Raw genomic sequence first — 16,663 nt, forward strand, 5'->3', positions numbered from 1 at the left:
GATCTCCTGTACCGGCCAATCGTAACGGTTTAATTTTCACTCTCTCCTATGGTAATAGCGCTATGGAGGCTGAAACAGCCAATAAAAAAACACCCCAAAAACATGCAAACCCGCGGTTTCCTGTATTCACAACGGCCCCTGACGCGAGGAGACGAGGGGTTGATTTCTGTGTCGAATGCCAGTGAATTTATCAGATATATTAAAAATAAAAAATAAAACATATTTGCTGTCGAGTGCAACCAAGTTGTTCCCATTTATTACGTGAGAAATCTTTCCAATGCTGGTTCCCCAGCGCAGGACAACAAGTCAAGTCCGAGTTCGCTTTCTGCATAGCTGTAAATGATGCCATTCCTACGGAGTGGAAGCTTCGGTTCCAGAAAGATACCTAAGCCCTCCCGAAACGGAAAGGGTTAACCCTCACGTGGCCAAATCCTCGGGCGTAAGGCAGCGGGACACGGGGTCCGAACGCTTTACTTCTTCACGATCTGAATGACGTCTTCGTGCTCCATGTTGTGGGTCAGACCCACTCGCTGGGGGCTGTATTTGGTGCTCGTGCCCTTTAAACGACAGACAGGAGGGTAAAAACACAACACGGGGGTCTAGCTACTAACATTTCACTAACAACTGCATTCAGCAGATAAAGCCCAGATCACGGTAACTTGGTTATGACCTTTTCAGTATTTACCCAACCGCTCGTAGGATAACCCGATGGGCTGGACGTCTATTTCACAGGTAAATCCAAGACCACCAGAACAATCCACCCTAATTGCCCCCCTTGGGGTATCTTATAATGAAGCTCCCAAGAGACTATGGACCCTTCCCACTTTAGCCAACAGCCCGACAACTTAGTGAATATGACGCCTTGGGACAGGTTGTGTGATCGCTGCTCTGGGCTGCATCCAAAAGATGGTTACTTACCCAAACCAGGGCGTATTTAAACTGGCTGGCCAGCGTCCTGTGAATCCGGTGACACTATTTAAAAAAATAAATTACATTTAGTTTAAAATAAAACGGTTTAAAATTCCTGTATTGTGGGGAATTGCGTGTATCCCACCAGGACCCCCTTCCTTGACCTCTGTCCTGAATTCATTTACTTACCACGTGTTCCACCGATGCTCCTTTGCGCAGGATAATCGCATCTCCGAAATCAGGTCTCTCTGCCGGAAACAAAAAACATAAAAATATATATTTTTAAATACAAGACAAGGTATTCCGTGCGACTAACCCATATCATCCTCAGACAAAAAAACAACAACTGTGCCAGAGTCAAAAACATAAGCGACGGCAAGTAACTCACCGAGGCCTCGGACACCACAACGGGCACAGAATTAAAAAAATAAAAAATAAAAAAAAGGTTCTAATAATAAATAATCAGCCGGTGCCAGGGTCTGGGAGGGGTCTTACCGCCTCTCTTTTTGGTGAAGATACAGGTGAGGGCCAGATACTCCCATAACCTCTCCAGCAAGAAGTCCAAGTTTAGCTTCATTCCGCAGCTAAAAGAAAGAAAGAGAAAAAAAGAAAAATCAGACATTATTAATATCCTGTCCTTAAAGAGACAGTGAAGAGCGTTAACGTCCCAGCTGCCTATCCACAAGAAATATAATTTTGATGACATCAAAGTTTTATATATTTAACTCATTGAGCACAATTTGTTTGCTCACACGCGAGCACCACTGGGAGTTATTATTTGTGATATTATAATAATAATAATAATAATAATAATAATAATAATATCCAGTATGGATTCTCACCTGATCACCACGCTGTGAGGCTGTCGGGCGAGCCGGTCGACTTCCTCCATGGAGATCTGATCGATTTTGTTGTATACCTGCAGGGAAATATTATAGAGTGAAGCCGCCAAAAAGTTCCGTATCAGCCGACGCCGACCGAGCCTCGGGGACCGGGGGTTCAAATACAGGACTGTACAGACTAGATATCGGAGCGGCTGCAGGATTCACCGCCTTCCGTTATTAAAAGGTACAACAAAGCAGGACGGCGGCTCACCAGCAGATCACTCGCATGTAATATCACTTTTTTAGGGGTGCCAAAAAATACCTGTGACCCCCACCCGTTAACGCCAATACTCTGCCAGGATATACAAAAGTATATCTTTTTCATGAGGATACCCTGGGAAGAACTAAACCTCCAATTTCATAAAAATGCATTTCATGCGATGAATGATTTTTTTTAACTCACATAAAGGCAGTTCATGTAGACTCTGTTTCCGACAATAACATCAATGAAATCGTCCGGGGAGCAATCTTCCCGAAACAGCACTTCTGCGTTGAAGATTTCTGGGAGAGGATAGGGTTAAGGATGAACTCGAACATGGGTGCTCTGCTTTGGAGATTAGAACCTTAGGACCCTAATATTTAACCCTATATTGTCTAATTTTGTGCTTTCTAGCACGGGGGGTCCAACCAAACTCTAACCCTCTGGCCACTCAGGGACTACAATTCCCACAATGCCTGCACACTGAATGGTGTTCCTATTCAGAGCAGATTAGGGGAGCTGTTGCTCTACCACTTGGCGCCCCCTGCTGTCCAGAGGTTTAGGATACTGTATTCGTGCAAGATGAGCTGCACCAGCTTCTCCGAGCACTGGGTCAGCGGCACCGTGGAGTTAAAAGAGATTCCACCTCCCTTTTTGGGCTAAAAAAAGAAAAGAAACGGGTTCAGGACATCGTTACAGGTCACGTGACCCAACACCCGGCAACAGATACGACTCCGATGCCCAAGCAGCGGGCTTTACCTTGAAGTAGATGTTGGGTTTGATTTGGTTCAGGCGGATGCCGACGGACTCCAGCTCCTTCTCCAGTAGGGCCCTTTGTGCCGAGGAAGAAAAAAAAGACATTAAACGTTACTTTCCGCGTCTGTAACGCGCCATCAGGACGACGTTTTATAACAAATCCGCAAAAAGCCTCAAACTCACGCGATTAACACAGAATTAAGGGGTTAATTTCAAAAGACAAAAAAAAAAAAGAAGATCACAAGGCCATACCTGGGAACTTTCTAATTAACCTGATCTAAATATTAACCCTTTCATAGCCCGTCATGAAGATCGTATGCAGCGAATCACCAAATGCGTTACCCCAAAGGGCTCCAGCTCCGGCCCAAGTTTTAAATCTTGATTTTATTATTTAAAGAGAATCTGCCCCCCGTCATCCTGAGATCGGAGGAAAGACTTGCTACGACTCCGGGGTAGACCCTGAAAGTTCCCAGGTCCGCTCCTGGCGTCTACCGTCTGGCGCTCACTAACCTCTGGACATCTCCCTTGGTGGCGTCCAGCATCATTATGACCACATCAGAGGTCCGGGCCACGGCAATCACCTGACGACCTCTGCCCTTTCCTGTATCGGAGGAGAAAGGGTTAGTTTACGAGCCGGGGGGGGGCTTATAATTCACCAGAGTGTCATAAAGCTTGATTGCAAGCTCACAGGGCAAGGTCCTGGCATCTTCTTGTACCAGAACACTGAATTTTTTTTTAATGTTCCTGTTAAATTGGACAGTGCTGCAGAATGTTAGCACTTAAAGGGTTAACAATAATCCTCAGCCAGAGATGGTCGGAGATGCAGAACAAAAGCCGAAGAAAGGTCCATAATCAGCAACTCCCGCCAGAGACCACTTACCCTGAGAGGCGCCTTCAATGATTCCCGGCAGATCCAGCAGCTGGATATTTGCCCCTTTATACTGAAAGAGAGAAATCATGAAAAATCCAACAAGCAAAAGAAAAAGGGGGGGGAAGCAAAGTATCCGACTTTCACAAAAATATCGGGCTTTGGCGAGACGACTCCTCACCTCGATCACTCCGGGGATACACGTTAAAGTGGTGAACTCATACGAAGCCGCTTCGCTGGCTGTGGAGGTCATCAAACTCAAGAACGTGGACTAAAAATAATAAAAAAATTATAAAGAAGTGGATCAGAAATTCAGCACAGACGGGGTTAATGTTGTAAATGACTATCATAGCTGAAAAGGGCTGTTTTTTAATGGAATCTCCTCATAGGCGTACAGAGGCCTTTATCACTCCCATCACTCCTGTGTTCCAATGGCCCTTTATCACTCCCATCACTCCTGTGTTCCAATGGCATGTTGTGTTCGCTGATCAGCTGTATATAAGACCGCGGAATCGGCCGGCGCTTTATAAATAAATGTAATGTAATGCCGATCCCATGCGTGTTTAAATACTGCATTAGACTCTACCACCTCTGCTGGGTGGCTGTCGCAATTATGTGCATTTATTACACCCTCTTGGTAAGCATGTGACAAACCCAGGGATCGGGAAAGTGTGTCACCTCCGGGATCCCCCCCATAGATGCGAGTAACAGGTAGGGGGTACTGACCTTACCCACGGAGGGGAACCCGATCAGCGCCACCCGGGCATCTCCAGATTTCATAACATCGAAGCCCTCGCCTTTACCGGCCGAGGATTTGGACGGCTCGAGGAGCTGAGCGCGGTACTTGGCGAGCTTCGCCTTCAGAAGCCCCAGATGGTACTCAGTGGCTGCAAGAGAGTAAAACGGGTTAAATGTAATGGCGTATTTACCCCGCGCAGGGCAACCACGGCACATTCCCTCCACACAGCAACCTGCTGTGAACCCCCCTCTATACTGGGGGACCCCTAATACAGAGTCACGTACACTCTACACGCTATCTACCCCTCACTCTATTTACAGCCCCCCTACTCCATAGTCACCCCTCACTCTATTTACAGCCCCCCTACTCCATAGTCACCCCTCACTCTATTTACAGCCCCCCACTCCAGTTACCCCTCACTCTATTTACAGCCCCCCTACTCCATAGTCACCCCTCACTCTATTTACAGCCCCACACTCCAGTCACCCCTCACACTATTTACAGCCCCCCTACTCCAGTTACCCCTCACTCTATGTACAGCCCCCCTACTCCATAGTTACCCCTCACTCTATTTACAGCCCCCTTGCTCCATAGTTACCCCACAGTGTTACCCCTATCCATACACGATGCCCCCTCCTCTAACTCCATTAGCCCCCCGCACTCACCCTTGTTTTTCTGGGTTCTGGCGATCTCCTTCTCGATCTCCGAGATCTTCTCCAGGATCCCCATGTCTGCGGCCTACGGGCTCCGGGGAGAGAGAACACGAGAGGCCCAGGATGACACACCGGCCGAAGAGGGGGGCGGGGCCACGACAGCACGCACTGCGCAGCGGCGGCCATCTTTGCTCAGGGCTCTGCCAGCCGCGGTGACGTATAATACGCGCGCCGCTGAGCCTGTCTGCCAACGCACACTCCCTGCAGCAGCTTAACATCGGAGGGGCAGTTATTGGGGGTGGTTTGGGGGGGTAGATAATTCTTTACTTCTAGAGCCACGATGATTAAATAGAAATATATGACAGATTATTGCTTATATATTAATCACTGGTTAATGTCTCTTACTGTATGTAGATATAGATAGGTTTTCCTTAGTCTTGGGCCATTTCAGTCACTCAAGTTTTTTGCACACTATTCAACACGTGACAGATATTACCCCCCCCCAGTACGGGGAGGACTAACTAACAAAAGACAAACATCATGTATTTCACGAACACCCCAGCGGAAACCGAGCAGCGTCTCCATTTATCAGCTATTTTGCATAGAAGATAATTGTTATATATGGAGAAATTCAGCAAAAATTCAGGTCAGCTGATGAACTTGTCTGAAAGGCTTCCTTGTTGATGTTTTAATTCTAGCGTTTACGTGTTTTATCCCCCGTAACAAAAACCAAAGACAATAATAACGTTTTCAAAGATTTTTATTTTTAGGACTGTGTGCCAAACCCTGCACGGCGAGCCCCGATCCCGCTTACAAAACCCACTTCATACGGTTACACGACGGCGATCCCGCTTTTAACGGGCACCCTTTTACCCATCCTGTAGCCGGTGGCGGCCCAAACGGCAGCTCGGGGGGCAATTAAACGGCGTCGTGTGCTACGGCAGCAGCGACAGCAAAAACCCCGCTTGGTAAAAGTTCAAACACTGAGCGCGGAGTTCGTTTTGGGTTTCAGCGTACAAAAAAAAACCTCCGCAGTTAAGCAATACTGATTATTAGGGTGTTCGGCCGTATCGTGCCGCCGTCCTTCTAGACAGTAGTTACGGATCTTTAGATTAAACAACGCCCTCCAATAATGCTAAAGATTAAAGCACCCGGCCCCCCGACAGCATCACACAACCCGCGCGCTTTCTCTACCCCTGACCTGGGGTACGTTGCTTATAAAGCAGGAGAGTATTACGATGCATTGTGCCTCTCGTTGGAACGCGCGGGGTTAAGTGCAGTTGTACAGACGCCGCAACATGGTTACGTATCATTTAACACGCATGTCCCGAACTTAGCTAATGATGAGCCTGTTCACCAAGTAGCTGCACATGACCGGCCTCACCTACAAGCACCCCCATGGCATCGCAGCCATCGCATACAACCTCTACCTCTGTGCCTCCCGCCGTGTACCGAGTGCTTTTGGGGAGGGCTCTATTCTTTTTTACCCTTAAATGAGCCATTTTAACGTTATTTTTGTTTGCTTTCAGGAAAATAAATATTTAAGAAGAAAAAAAAAAGACATGGCTGTTCCTTTAAGAGCGCCGGGGTCACCTGAGAAGCGCTCCACGAAAAGCTCCCCCCCTTCGGATTAGTGAATTAGTGCAATCGCACGCACACGCACCGCGTCACCCGTGACAACGAGCGACGCAACGCAGAGATGGGATCGTTAATGTAAGTGTCATGCCGTACTCAAAACGTTGGGGGGGGTAAGTATTTTACTTGAACACAGGTGCAGCCTGTTGGGAATACAAAGACTTGAAATCAGGTAGGGGGCCACGCAAAGGGTTAAAACAACCAGCTCTGTAAAGCCTTTAGGATCTGCGTTCCTCCTGCTAACAACCAAAAAGCACTGATCTTGGGCGAGAGAATTAAAAAATATGATTTGTGACCCAAATCTACAGCCTTTGCCGTTCATCAAACGACCCCAACTTGTGCTTTATTGCCAAACTGTTCACTTCATAGAAGCTGAGATGGGTGGCAGCCTGTGGCAGAGCCAGCATTATCCAATCAGCTTCTCTCTGCCCTAGCCTTACAAAAGCTGCCCGAACCAATCAATAACTTATCCATAGGGGCAAAATCAATCATACGGACCGTAGGAGCCGGCCGTGGGGATGGCTGCTCGCTGTCTACGCCCGGCCCGTATTACGTCTCTACGTACAGAACTGTAAACATAGAAATCTGGGATAAATAACAGATCCAGAGGCTTTTATTCCTTTAAGGATCTGCAGACCAAAAGGTTAAGGTTTTGTGTAAATACCCGGGTTCTGACCCTGCGCCGCGGGACTGCCTGTCCTGACACTGGGAGTAGAAAAAAAAGGAACACTTTCTCTTTAAAAAGATTTTTTTTTATAACAAATCTGCAGTTTTCCATTGTGCGTCTTACGACACCTTAAAAGTGCTTGGGGGGGCTTTTTTTGTTTTACCCCACATTGATAAAGTCCGGTACAACTAAACGGCTGCGGCACGCCGGTGCCCTGCGAGCGATGCACTGAAGCGTGACCTTGTGTCACACCGAGGACCCTTTTAACCTCTCCCCTGCCAGTGCGCCAGCCCCGTCTTACACGATAACCAGCACAATGGTTAAAAGGGGGGGGGTGCCACGCTAATCGCCGCGCAGTGTTTTGGCTTGGGCAGAAAAAAAAAATGTATATATTATTAAAAAAAAACAAAACCCAAAACCCAGGAAGATCAGACCTGCGGGTGCCGATCTCACCTCAAGTCCTAAGTAAGCAGCAAGCGTAAATCCGCATTAAACAGATCTGAAGCCGTCCCCCCCACCCTGTATTTCCATGAAACTCCACAAAAACCCGCATCTTGCAATTAGTCACTTTCCTAGGATTTTCTTTCCGTGGATAACGGAGGCGTTTTAAACTTCACGAAGCACTTAAGATGTCCATCAAGCTCCTCCCAAATAAAAAACAAGCGTTCTCGCCAAGCAATTCGCCGCCCTTCCTCGCTCTTCGCTTTCGGCGTCAGACACGTACGAATTAACGTGGCGGTCCAGTGGTACTGAAGCTTTAACGCACGATCGCTTAAAAAACCCGGATCCCAAGATGCGTTTCATCTCCGCCCAAACGGCTTTCCTAGACCTATAATCTGATTAAATATATGTGCATTTATAATATATAGATATAATTTTTGTTTTGTTTTTTTTGTTTTAAAAAAAAAAAAAATCTGACATTTGCCATTTTCAATGTGAAAACAGCTAAACGTATTGCAGTCCGGTGGAACGGTTCCTTCCGCGATGATGTCCGTAGGAAGAGGGCCCTAAAAATATTTCACTATTGTTTTTTGGAAAGATGGTGAGAATTTCACTAGCGGGGAGTGCGAGGGGGAGGGGAATAAAAATAAAAACGTAGTCTTCCACTTTTTTTAATGGAGTGTATAACGTGCTGTCGCTGTAACATGTCTTCTGTACGCGAAGGTAGACAAAGCCAGCCTCGGCCGCCAAGGGATAGGTCGCCGGACACCATGTTACCCATTTAGGGGGTGGTTCTGGTGTTTCGGGGAGGAAAAAAAGTTGCACGCTGGAAACTCGAGGTTAGCCCCAGGCAGCCGGGGGGGTGGTCCTTAAAAAAAAGTCTTCTCCAGGAAAACACATAGTCCCGCCTCGGCGAGGACATCGCGGTCAGAAAAAGACGATGGCACATTAAAAAAAGTCAAGCATGAGAAGAAAATTAAAAAAGAAAACCAAAAAAGGGAGTAAAGAGAAAAAAAAACAATTCCATCCAGAGCAAGTAGCTTTAAAACAACCCAAAAAATGTCCAAAAAATAAAAATGATTAAAATAAACCGGCCGCTGGTAGGAGAGGGCGGCCGCCCGACCGCCGCGCCGGCGCTTTACATTCTTCTCAGAGTCCGTGGACAGTAGGGGAAGCAGCATGTCCCTCCGCGGACAGCCCCGTTCCGTCACCCTGGGATTCGCTCGGATCTCCTGTCACCGGAATTCATAGATGGGGGCGCTGTGCTCCGGGACGTGCGTCAGATTTAAAGACTGATACCTAAAAAAATAAACGACACTTAATGTCTCCATAAAACGATGTTAATAAATATCGGACGACGATAGCTCTGATACTTTGATGCAGGTGATCACTACAGCGCCCCCCGCAGGGAGAACCATGTATTGGGATCTGTCTGGCAGCAACGCGGGGTAAGAGACTCACCATTCTGAGCTTCTGTGGTAGTAATACCCTTCTATGGAGGCTGCCGATTTCTGGAAGCAGATGTAGTAGAAGCCTGCGAAGGAAGCCCCGCTGATGTCTTTGATTGTGTGATCAGGGACCAAGAACTGCTCCTGTCCACGAGAAATGGGACACAACGTTATAAAGCAGCACAAGCAGATAACCACCCGCAACGCACACAGGACCACAACCTCTTCCTAATCACCCTGATCAGAAGGAAAGCAGGACCTCAGCCTTAATCCCCCCCAACAGGACTTCCTTTGTCTTATTATCAGCATCATTTAACCCTTTGAATAGGCATAGCAACACTCCACAGGTCGGAGAATGTTCCCAGCCGACCCGTTGCTCCATGCGGCTAACGTAACACCAGAGATAAAAGGAACGGCGACATTACCTTCCACCTCATGAAGACGTAGTCGCCGACCTTCAGCTCATCGAAACCAAAGTCGTCCGAGTTGAAGGTTTTTGCGTACTGATAGAACGCCTGAAACTTCCCCTGCGGGAAAAAAAAGAACGAACATGAATAGCAAGAAGCCAACAAACCTCGTCCCGCCGCTCCGGAAACGAAATCACAGACGTAGAGAATCCATTTGAGAATTTACAGCTACGTTGGTCTTAACAACGGCACTTGGGATGATGTTTCCGACCCTGCAAAGGGTTAAACTTTACCTTTAAGGCTTTATGAAGGGGTGCTGATGCGGGGGGGGGGTTGCGCTATATTTTTGGGAGAAGTTTCCACCTTTTATAACAGGGAAATAAATCTATATATATGCTTACCCAGTGTTTGCGGTCGACGTCTTCATCCGCGTCCCACTTCCTCGTGAGAAACGGGTGCTTCTTGCTAATTATTTCTCCTTCGAAGAAGGTGGTGAGGGTCGGGTATTCCTGGGGGGGAAAAAAAGAACAATTATTATTATTATTTTTTTTTTAAATATGCCTAATTAAGTTCTATTTATGCACCTGAAAAATAAATGAAGGAAAATCTGAGAAGCCGAAGTTTGTTGATTTTTAGCTGTAAATTTTGAGCGCTTTAAAAACAAAGCTGTTGGCCTAAACTTCTTCATGCCATCTTAATTTAATACAGGTAACTGGGGTAACTATTGGCAACGGATATACCCTCCTCTTCACCTTCTGCACCAATATGCATACCGGGAAAGTCACGGTTTGCCCGGAGTCTCAGGGTTTTTGCCCCAAATTCAGGGTCTCCGGGGCAGATTCTGGGGGTCACACAGTCTGGAGCCGACTCTTTCCTATTCTCCCCGCTGGGATCATATATAAGACCCCCAGTTGGTGCTTTTAATCCCAGTATGTTATGGTTGATATCCCTGCTTGCATGCAGGTGACTTAATTAAGAGTATCTTTAAATAATGAAAAGTCAAGGTTTCCATGGCGACCGGTATTAGAGCCATTAAGGTAACACATTTAGCAACTCACTCCATAAAATCTTCACCATGGGCTATTAAAGGGTTAACATTCCCGGAGTCGGCTCACTTAGAAAATTCCTAGATCTGCCCAAAATGTCTTAAATTAATGTCAGTTTTAAATTGTCTGATATTGTAACAGCGCTACGGCATCTGCGGGCGCCATACAAGCCGTGCATCGCGTATCCCCTGGAGACCGACGCTCACCTCTGTAAGGCCTTTTATCTTCAGATATCCACATAGATAGGCGTTCTCCATGTCCACGTGCTGCGGAAAAAGCGACAAGGGGTTAAACGAGGTTACAGCAGCATCTGGGAGATTACGGGAACCGGTAACGGGGCCGCGCAGGCACACCGCCGGTATCAGAGCTGTTATAAGGAGACATCAGGATAAACTGCACCCTCCGGCACCAAAGGGTTAAAACGGCGTGCGCCCCCAGAACACCCCAAAGCTTATTCTACATAAATGTAGGCGCAGTGATGGAAAGGCTCGGCCAGTAAAGAGTTAAGCGAGAGGAGAAAGAAGAACGAGACGCTCCTCATATGAAGTAAGATCACTCGGGCCGGGTCACCGACTCGCCGAAACCCGGCCCCATCCGGCCCCCGTTTCTCCTGCTGTAAAGACTCAAACCTTAATCAGTCGTTGGTCTCGTCTTAGATTCAGGAGCCGTATGTCTATCCCATGCATGTTTAATACCCTCACTGTATTACCCTCTACCACCTCTGCTGGGAAGCTGTTCCACTTATCTACCACCCTCTCAGTGAAGTAAATTTTCCTTCCATTCCATCTCAGTCTCTGATCCTCTAGTGTTAGATTCCGGTCTCTTGTTGTAACTTTTCTCCTCCGTCCTGTACGTTGTTAAACCCCTTTATGTATTTAAACGTTTCCATCGCCGCCGTTTATTCTTTGTAAATCCAATGCTATTCAATACGGGGGGGGGGGGTAATTAACACTAATAAAGAAAAGGTCAAATGTTAGAAATTTACATATAAAAAGGGTCATCATAAACCGCTCTTCTTTTAACTTCCTACTGGAGACTCCTTTAAAGGAGCTGGAAATCACAACCGAGAGACTTAACCCTTGGATCCCCACGAGGCTGAGAACTTTATCGACTAGTAATGTCTTGCTCGATGCCCTGACGCTCAAAGGCTTTGCGCCTCCGATCAGCAGAGGAGACCGGAGGTCGATCGGGGTATTATATCTCAGGGTTCACGTCAGGTCAGCGAACAAAAGACAACCAAAGCAGACTCCCAGTCACTCGTCCAGATCCTGCTTTAAACAAAGCGTATCCATGGAGGTCTCTGCCGTCGCCAGGCTTTATGGGCTTCGCCAAACAGTCCCTTACGACACATCGTAACGTCTCAATGAACTGCCGGACGGTCACAGTCATCTCGTTTATCCGCTCTCATAAGCCTATGCTTTTCTTAACGTGGCAGATATGGGGAACAGCCTCCCAGCAGAAGTGGTAGAGGGTAATACAGTGAGGGCATTAAACATGCATGGGATAGACATACGGCTCCTGAATCTAAGACGAGGCCAACGACTGGTTTCAGTCTTTACAGCAAGAGAAACGGGCGACTAGACGGGGGCCGAACGGGGCCGATCTGCCGGCAGGTTCTAGGCAGTTTTGACCAGGGACCCAAAGAGCCCTCCTTGTTACAAATAAGACCACTGCAGGCCCCCAACTAATAATTACACACTTACCCCTGCCCTGTATATATATATTATATTCCAAATACCAAGCAGGCTCAGGTCGGTGGATTTCCGGTAGGCCCTATTATCTACCCCCCACCTGTACAGATACATTGTATTTGTTGCTATAGTTGCCCCAAGGGAGGGGGAGGCCAAGTCGCCTATATAACCCCAAAGGAGGAGCAGCCCAATTAACCCATTGCCTACCAGGCCCCCCACTACCACCCTTGCCCAGTCGCCCGTGCCCCACGCTCACCTGCAGCACCACCTCCACATCGTAAGAGTTGCCCTTGCTCTTCTGATGCCCCCGGAACTTGGAGCCGCTGTATAGTAGGGTGGTGGCCACCCCGGGCTGCTGGGTGTTGATAGGGGGCGGCGGGATAAGGGACGAAGAGCCGGAGGCCGTGCTGCTGGCCTCAGTGCGAACCGGCATATCCAGGGCCCAGGCCCCCGCTGGGCAGCGGCTCCACAAGACCCGCACACACCGGGCACTTCTCCGCTCCCTGCCCAAGCGTCCGGGCCTTTCCAGCACCGCGTGCTGCGATTGGCTTAGAGAAAGCCCTCCCATCCGACTCAGCTGCTCCTAGTTGGATGGAGCAAGTTCTCGGGATGCCGGGAGTTGTAGTCCAGAAGAATGAGTCCAGGCTGGACGCTTATTGGCTGCGCCCTGGATGTGACGCAACAGGTCAAACCAGGGTCACCAAGATGGCTGCGCCCTGACCACGAAGCGCTGTCTTCTCTGTACTTGGGGTTAGAAAAAGGTGGAACTTAGGAACGAAAATAATGTATATTTATTTTTTATGAAGTCGTTTATATTTACTGCCTGAATGGAAAGGCTGGGCAATAGATCCCTGATATCCAGTAATCGTTAATCAATAACCAATCACCTCCAAGCATCGCACACATTGATCCACAGCAAGGAGAACCAGTTATTGGGATTGTGAGTTGCTGCTTTCATGTAAATACTAATTTATAATTGTAATTATTTTGTTCTCTATTCCTATTGGTCAGTTTTTTAAAGCTTTCTTCATATCGTGCCAGGGAAAGCTGGGGAGTCATTGGATAGTGAATATGGTGATGGATACTAATTACTGAATATTTCACATTTGTGTCGCCCTAACAGGTCCCAGGTGATTTGTGACGTTCAGAGACCATGCTGCAGAGTCTTCGCTCGGCCTCCGCCAGGCACTTTATGCTGGCCAGGGGTGGTCTGTGTTCTGCCCTTTGTGGTCTAAATACCCCCAAGACACAGCAGCGCTTCTATGCATCTCCATCAGGTTCGTTGATGTTGGGGCTTCGCTGTTCACGTATTGATAAATACCCCAAGTACTCATAAAAGTAAAAATATGCTTGGCCATGTTTTAACAACACGGGGGTCACAGTGCATCGCTAATGACATCATAATTCAGCAAGAAATTCTACTAATCACATTACTGCTGAAGCAATGTGGCTAATGTAAAGTTTAATTATTATTTTGCAGAAAGAAAGAAGTTCTATCAGAATGTCAGCATATCTCAAGGAGAATGTAAGTTTCAAAGCCTAAAATGTGTATGTCTAGCCCCAGAGCATGATTGAGTAATGGTTTTGAAAGCCATTACTGGTCTATAATGGGATCAGGATATTGTTACTCTTGTATATTGGCAATTTCATATTTTTTGAAATTTAATTATCTCTCCTGTTGTAACAGCGCAACAGTATCTGTGGGTGCTATAATATAACGTACTGATCAAAATGCTTAACCAGTTAACTACCACTTAGGTGATTGGTTAGCATCAACAAAGCCAAACAATACTCTTCTGTTTTCATCTAACAGAATGAGCTATGAGAGAATATTCCCACCGGCATGCATTGTGTGTGTTTATTGCTATAAGTGTTGAATATTAAATAACTGGAATCGTTCCTGTGGTTATTCACATTTCGTATCAACCATGTAGCCGGGTTTGAAATTAACTTGGACCGCAGGAAACTGAAGACACCCCAGGGAAAGTTATTCTCCGTCCCGACTGAGGCATTGGCTCTTGCTGTCGCTACGGAATGGGACTGTCAGCGCGACACCATTAAATTGTACACCATGCACTTGGTAAGGAGACCCCCCATCAACCCGCAGCTTTCTCTAAAACCACAGACTCTTATACCCGTATACCCCTAGTGAACGGTAGGCTGTCTGTTTTTTTTGTTACAGACAACACTGTGTAATACAGCTCTGGATAACCCAACACTGAGAAATAAGGACCATCTTATTAGGGCTGCACTTAAATTCCTGGAAACAGACACAATCTGGTAAGGAACAAGCCTTCCGCTATCTTATAGTGTTTAGTGTTGTGTTTTTAAAGGGTCTTGGTTTCAGACTTAGTCCGTATTACCCTCTGTGTGTTGATACCCAAAGAGTGCAGCTTGTCTGTTATACTTGATCACACGTAATTGTGTTTATGGGTTAGTGAATCGTGTTAAAAACTATTACTTTAAAATACTTTCAATTCCGTTCCTTTATTATATGATACAAGCGTACACCATGTTTTTCTTTGCCTGCTGGAAACCGTGCCAACCTGTCCCTTTAATTTCCAGTTATAGAGTAGAAGAGCCACCTCGTCTTGTGGAGCTCCAGAAAAGCGAGTGGGATCCCGTAATAGAATGGGCAGAAAAGAGGTGAAATATACTTGATATTTGCTAGTTTCTCTCAGAATTTAAGATCAATTGGAGCCTGCGCTAAACATTGGGAATCCTGGCAGCCAACTGTATGTAGTGTTTTGGCAAAAGTAAAGACCAGCTTTTAAACGTTTGGGGTCACTCAACTGTTTTCATGGAAAACAAGGACATTTCTGGCTGTAGCATAATTACAAAAGGGTTTTCTAACCATCAATTATCCTTTTAAACTTAAACTTGAATCATTGAACACAACATGCTTTTGGAACACAGGACTGGTGGGAGTAATAAAGGGCCATTGGAACACAGGAGTGATAGGAGTGATAAATGGCCATTGGAACACAGGAGTGATAGGAGTGATAAAGGGCCATTGGAACACAGGAGTGATAAAGGGCCATTGGAACACAGGTGTGATGGGAGTGATAAAGGGCCATTGGAACACAGAGTGATGGGAGTGATAAAGGGCTGTTGGAACACAGGAGTGATGGGAGTGATAAAGGGCCATTGGAACACAGAGTGATGGGAGTGATAAAGGGCCTCCGTACGCCTATGAAGAGATTCCATTAAAAATCATATGACTATCTCCTTTAAACATTCCTAAACACCCATTTTTTGCAGATACAATGTAGTTATTGGCTCTTCCACCAGCATCATGGGCCCCAACATCCCAAACGAGACCAAAGAAGTGTTCAGCCGTCACCTGGCATCCTACAACAGCTGGATGTTACTCGGTAGGATTCTACTGTTGTCTGGCATCATCTACAATCAATCAATGTTTAACGATCATCCTGCCATTGCGTAGGACTGTAGGGTATGCCGCTTGCTGGTTGGGACTTTGCTCTAGAGGGGAACTGCTTGCACTTTTATAACTAAAGAAGTTGTATGATCTTCATTTTTGTAAATTCCTTTCATTTCCTTTCTTTAACAGGCATTGAGTTCATTATTTCCCAACTGAAATCACTGATTCTCGCCATGGGGCTGGTCGACCGATCCTTATCAGTAGAGAAAGCTGTTCTTCTGTCGCGATTGGAAGAAGAGTTCCAGGTAAACATGTATTAACATTGTCTCCCTAACTCAACGTTCCCGTGCGTATACCCCATCCACGTTACATTTACTACATTTGTAGCCTTTTGCCCCTCTAAGACAGGGGTAACTAACAGGAATCCAGCTGTCTGAATGCCAGGTAAATCTTGTCTAAATAAACTAACTTCCTGCACCGTGTATTGTTTATGGTTCCATTTAGATCCAGCACTGGGGGAACGTTGAATGGGCGCACGAGTATGATCTGCAGGAGTTACAAGCCCGGACGGCTGCTGGCACCCTCTTTGTTCACCTGTGCTCTGAACGCTCAACTATAAAACACAAGCTTCTTCAAGACTGACGTCTCTTTGACGGAAACTCAGCAGGGACGCAGGTTCCCCCCACGTCTGGACTGTGGCAAGCGATGAAGAAGTCTATCTGGATAACAGTAAACCTCCTCATCGATACCAGAAGTCAGGAATTGTCGCACTGAAACAAACTGTCCACAGATCTTCTCTGATCCGGCTTCCATTCACTGAGCGACTTGACGGAATTAAAAGTTGATAACTCGAAAGTCTCTTATTGATCAATATCCTTGTTACTGTCCTTAAGCTTGCGCGACTAGTACTACCTTTCCCATAGGCCATAGTCGAAATC

The 16,663-nt window shown here is 46.7% G+C and overlaps 3 protein-coding genes across 3 annotated transcripts; 1 reads left to right on the top strand and 2 right to left on the bottom strand.

Annotated features, from left to right (window-relative positions):
• Nucleotides 1-222: 222 nt before the first annotated feature.
• DRG2 (developmentally regulated GTP binding protein 2) lies at nucleotides 223-5,161 on the bottom strand. The gene is made up of 13 exons (XM_053470760.1): nucleotides 5,021-5,161; nucleotides 4,343-4,503; nucleotides 3,798-3,887; nucleotides 3,629-3,689; nucleotides 3,259-3,349; nucleotides 2,752-2,824; nucleotides 2,561-2,651; nucleotides 2,197-2,294; nucleotides 1,752-1,828; nucleotides 1,405-1,493; nucleotides 1,099-1,157; nucleotides 919-972; nucleotides 223-557 (listed from the first exon to the last, which is right to left on the bottom strand). The coding sequence occupies exons 1-13, from the start codon at nucleotides 5,082-5,084 to the stop codon at nucleotides 471-473; spliced, it is 1,095 nt and encodes a 364-aa protein (XP_053326735.1). The 5' UTR covers nucleotides 5,085-5,161; the 3' UTR covers nucleotides 223-470.
• Nucleotides 5,162-8,651: 3,490 nt separating this feature from the next.
• Nucleotides 8,652-12,867, bottom strand: GID4 (GID complex subunit 4 homolog). Its single transcript, XM_053471312.1, has 6 exons — nucleotides 12,600-12,867; nucleotides 10,859-10,918; nucleotides 10,008-10,115; nucleotides 9,625-9,726; nucleotides 9,213-9,343; nucleotides 8,652-9,050 (listed from the first exon to the last, which is right to left on the bottom strand). The coding sequence occupies exons 1-6, from the start codon at nucleotides 12,774-12,776 to the stop codon at nucleotides 8,987-8,989; spliced, it is 642 nt and encodes a 213-aa protein (XP_053327287.1). The 5' UTR covers nucleotides 12,777-12,867; the 3' UTR covers nucleotides 8,652-8,986.
• A 174-nt stretch (nucleotides 12,868-13,041) lies between these two features.
• Nucleotides 13,042-16,580, top strand: ATPAF2 (ATP synthase mitochondrial F1 complex assembly factor 2). The gene is made up of 9 exons (XM_053471060.1): nucleotides 13,042-13,283; nucleotides 13,467-13,620; nucleotides 13,824-13,868; nucleotides 14,278-14,423; nucleotides 14,526-14,623; nucleotides 14,909-14,989; nucleotides 15,605-15,717; nucleotides 15,915-16,030; nucleotides 16,230-16,580. Exons 2-9 carry the CDS (start codon nucleotides 13,497-13,499, stop codon nucleotides 16,365-16,367), a joined length of 861 nt encoding a protein of 286 aa, XP_053327035.1. The 5' UTR covers nucleotides 13,042-13,283; nucleotides 13,467-13,496; the 3' UTR covers nucleotides 16,368-16,580.
• The last annotated feature ends 83 nt before the right edge of the window (nucleotides 16,581-16,663 follow it).

Source organism: Spea bombifrons, chromosome 7 (genome assembly GCF_027358695.1).
Source record: "Spea bombifrons isolate aSpeBom1 chromosome 7, aSpeBom1.2.pri, whole genome shotgun sequence".
NCBI lineage: Eukaryota > Metazoa > Chordata > Amphibia > Anura > Pelobatidae > Spea > Spea bombifrons.

Coding starts and splice junctions, on each gene's coding strand:
- DRG2 (XM_053470760.1), bottom strand. CDS start 5,084: ATGGGGATCCTGGAGAAGATCTCGGAGATCGAGAAGGAGATCGCCAGA. Junction 3,888..4,342: donor GGTTCCCCTCCGTGGGTAAG/GTCAGTACCCCC, acceptor TATTATTTTTAG/TCCACGTTCTTGAGTTTGAT. Junction 3,690..3,797: donor GTATCCCCGGAGTGATCGAG/GTGAGGAGTCGT, acceptor TCTCTCTTTCAG/TATAAAGGGGCAAATATCCA.
- ATPAF2 (XM_053471060.1), top strand. CDS start 13,497: ATGCTGCAGAGTCTTCGCTCGGCCTCCGCCAGGCACTTTATGCTGGCC. Junction 13,869..14,277: donor CAGCATATCTCAAGGAGAAT/GTAAGTTTCAAA, acceptor TCAACCATGTAG/CCGGGTTTGAAATTAACTTG. Junction 15,718..15,914: donor CAACAGCTGGATGTTACTCG/GTAGGATTCTAC, acceptor TTTCTTTAACAG/GCATTGAGTTCATTATTTCC.
- GID4 (XM_053471312.1), bottom strand. CDS start 12,776: ATGCCGGTTCGCACTGAGGCCAGCAGCACGGCCTCCGGCTCTTCGTCC. Junction 10,919..12,599: donor ATGTGGAGGTGGTGCTGCAG/GTGAGCGTGGGG, acceptor CTTTTTCCGCAG/CACGTGGACATGGAGAACGC. Junction 9,727..10,007: donor ACGTCGACCGCAAACACTGG/GTAAGCATATAT, acceptor TTTTTCCCGCAG/GGGAAGTTTCAGGCGTTCTA.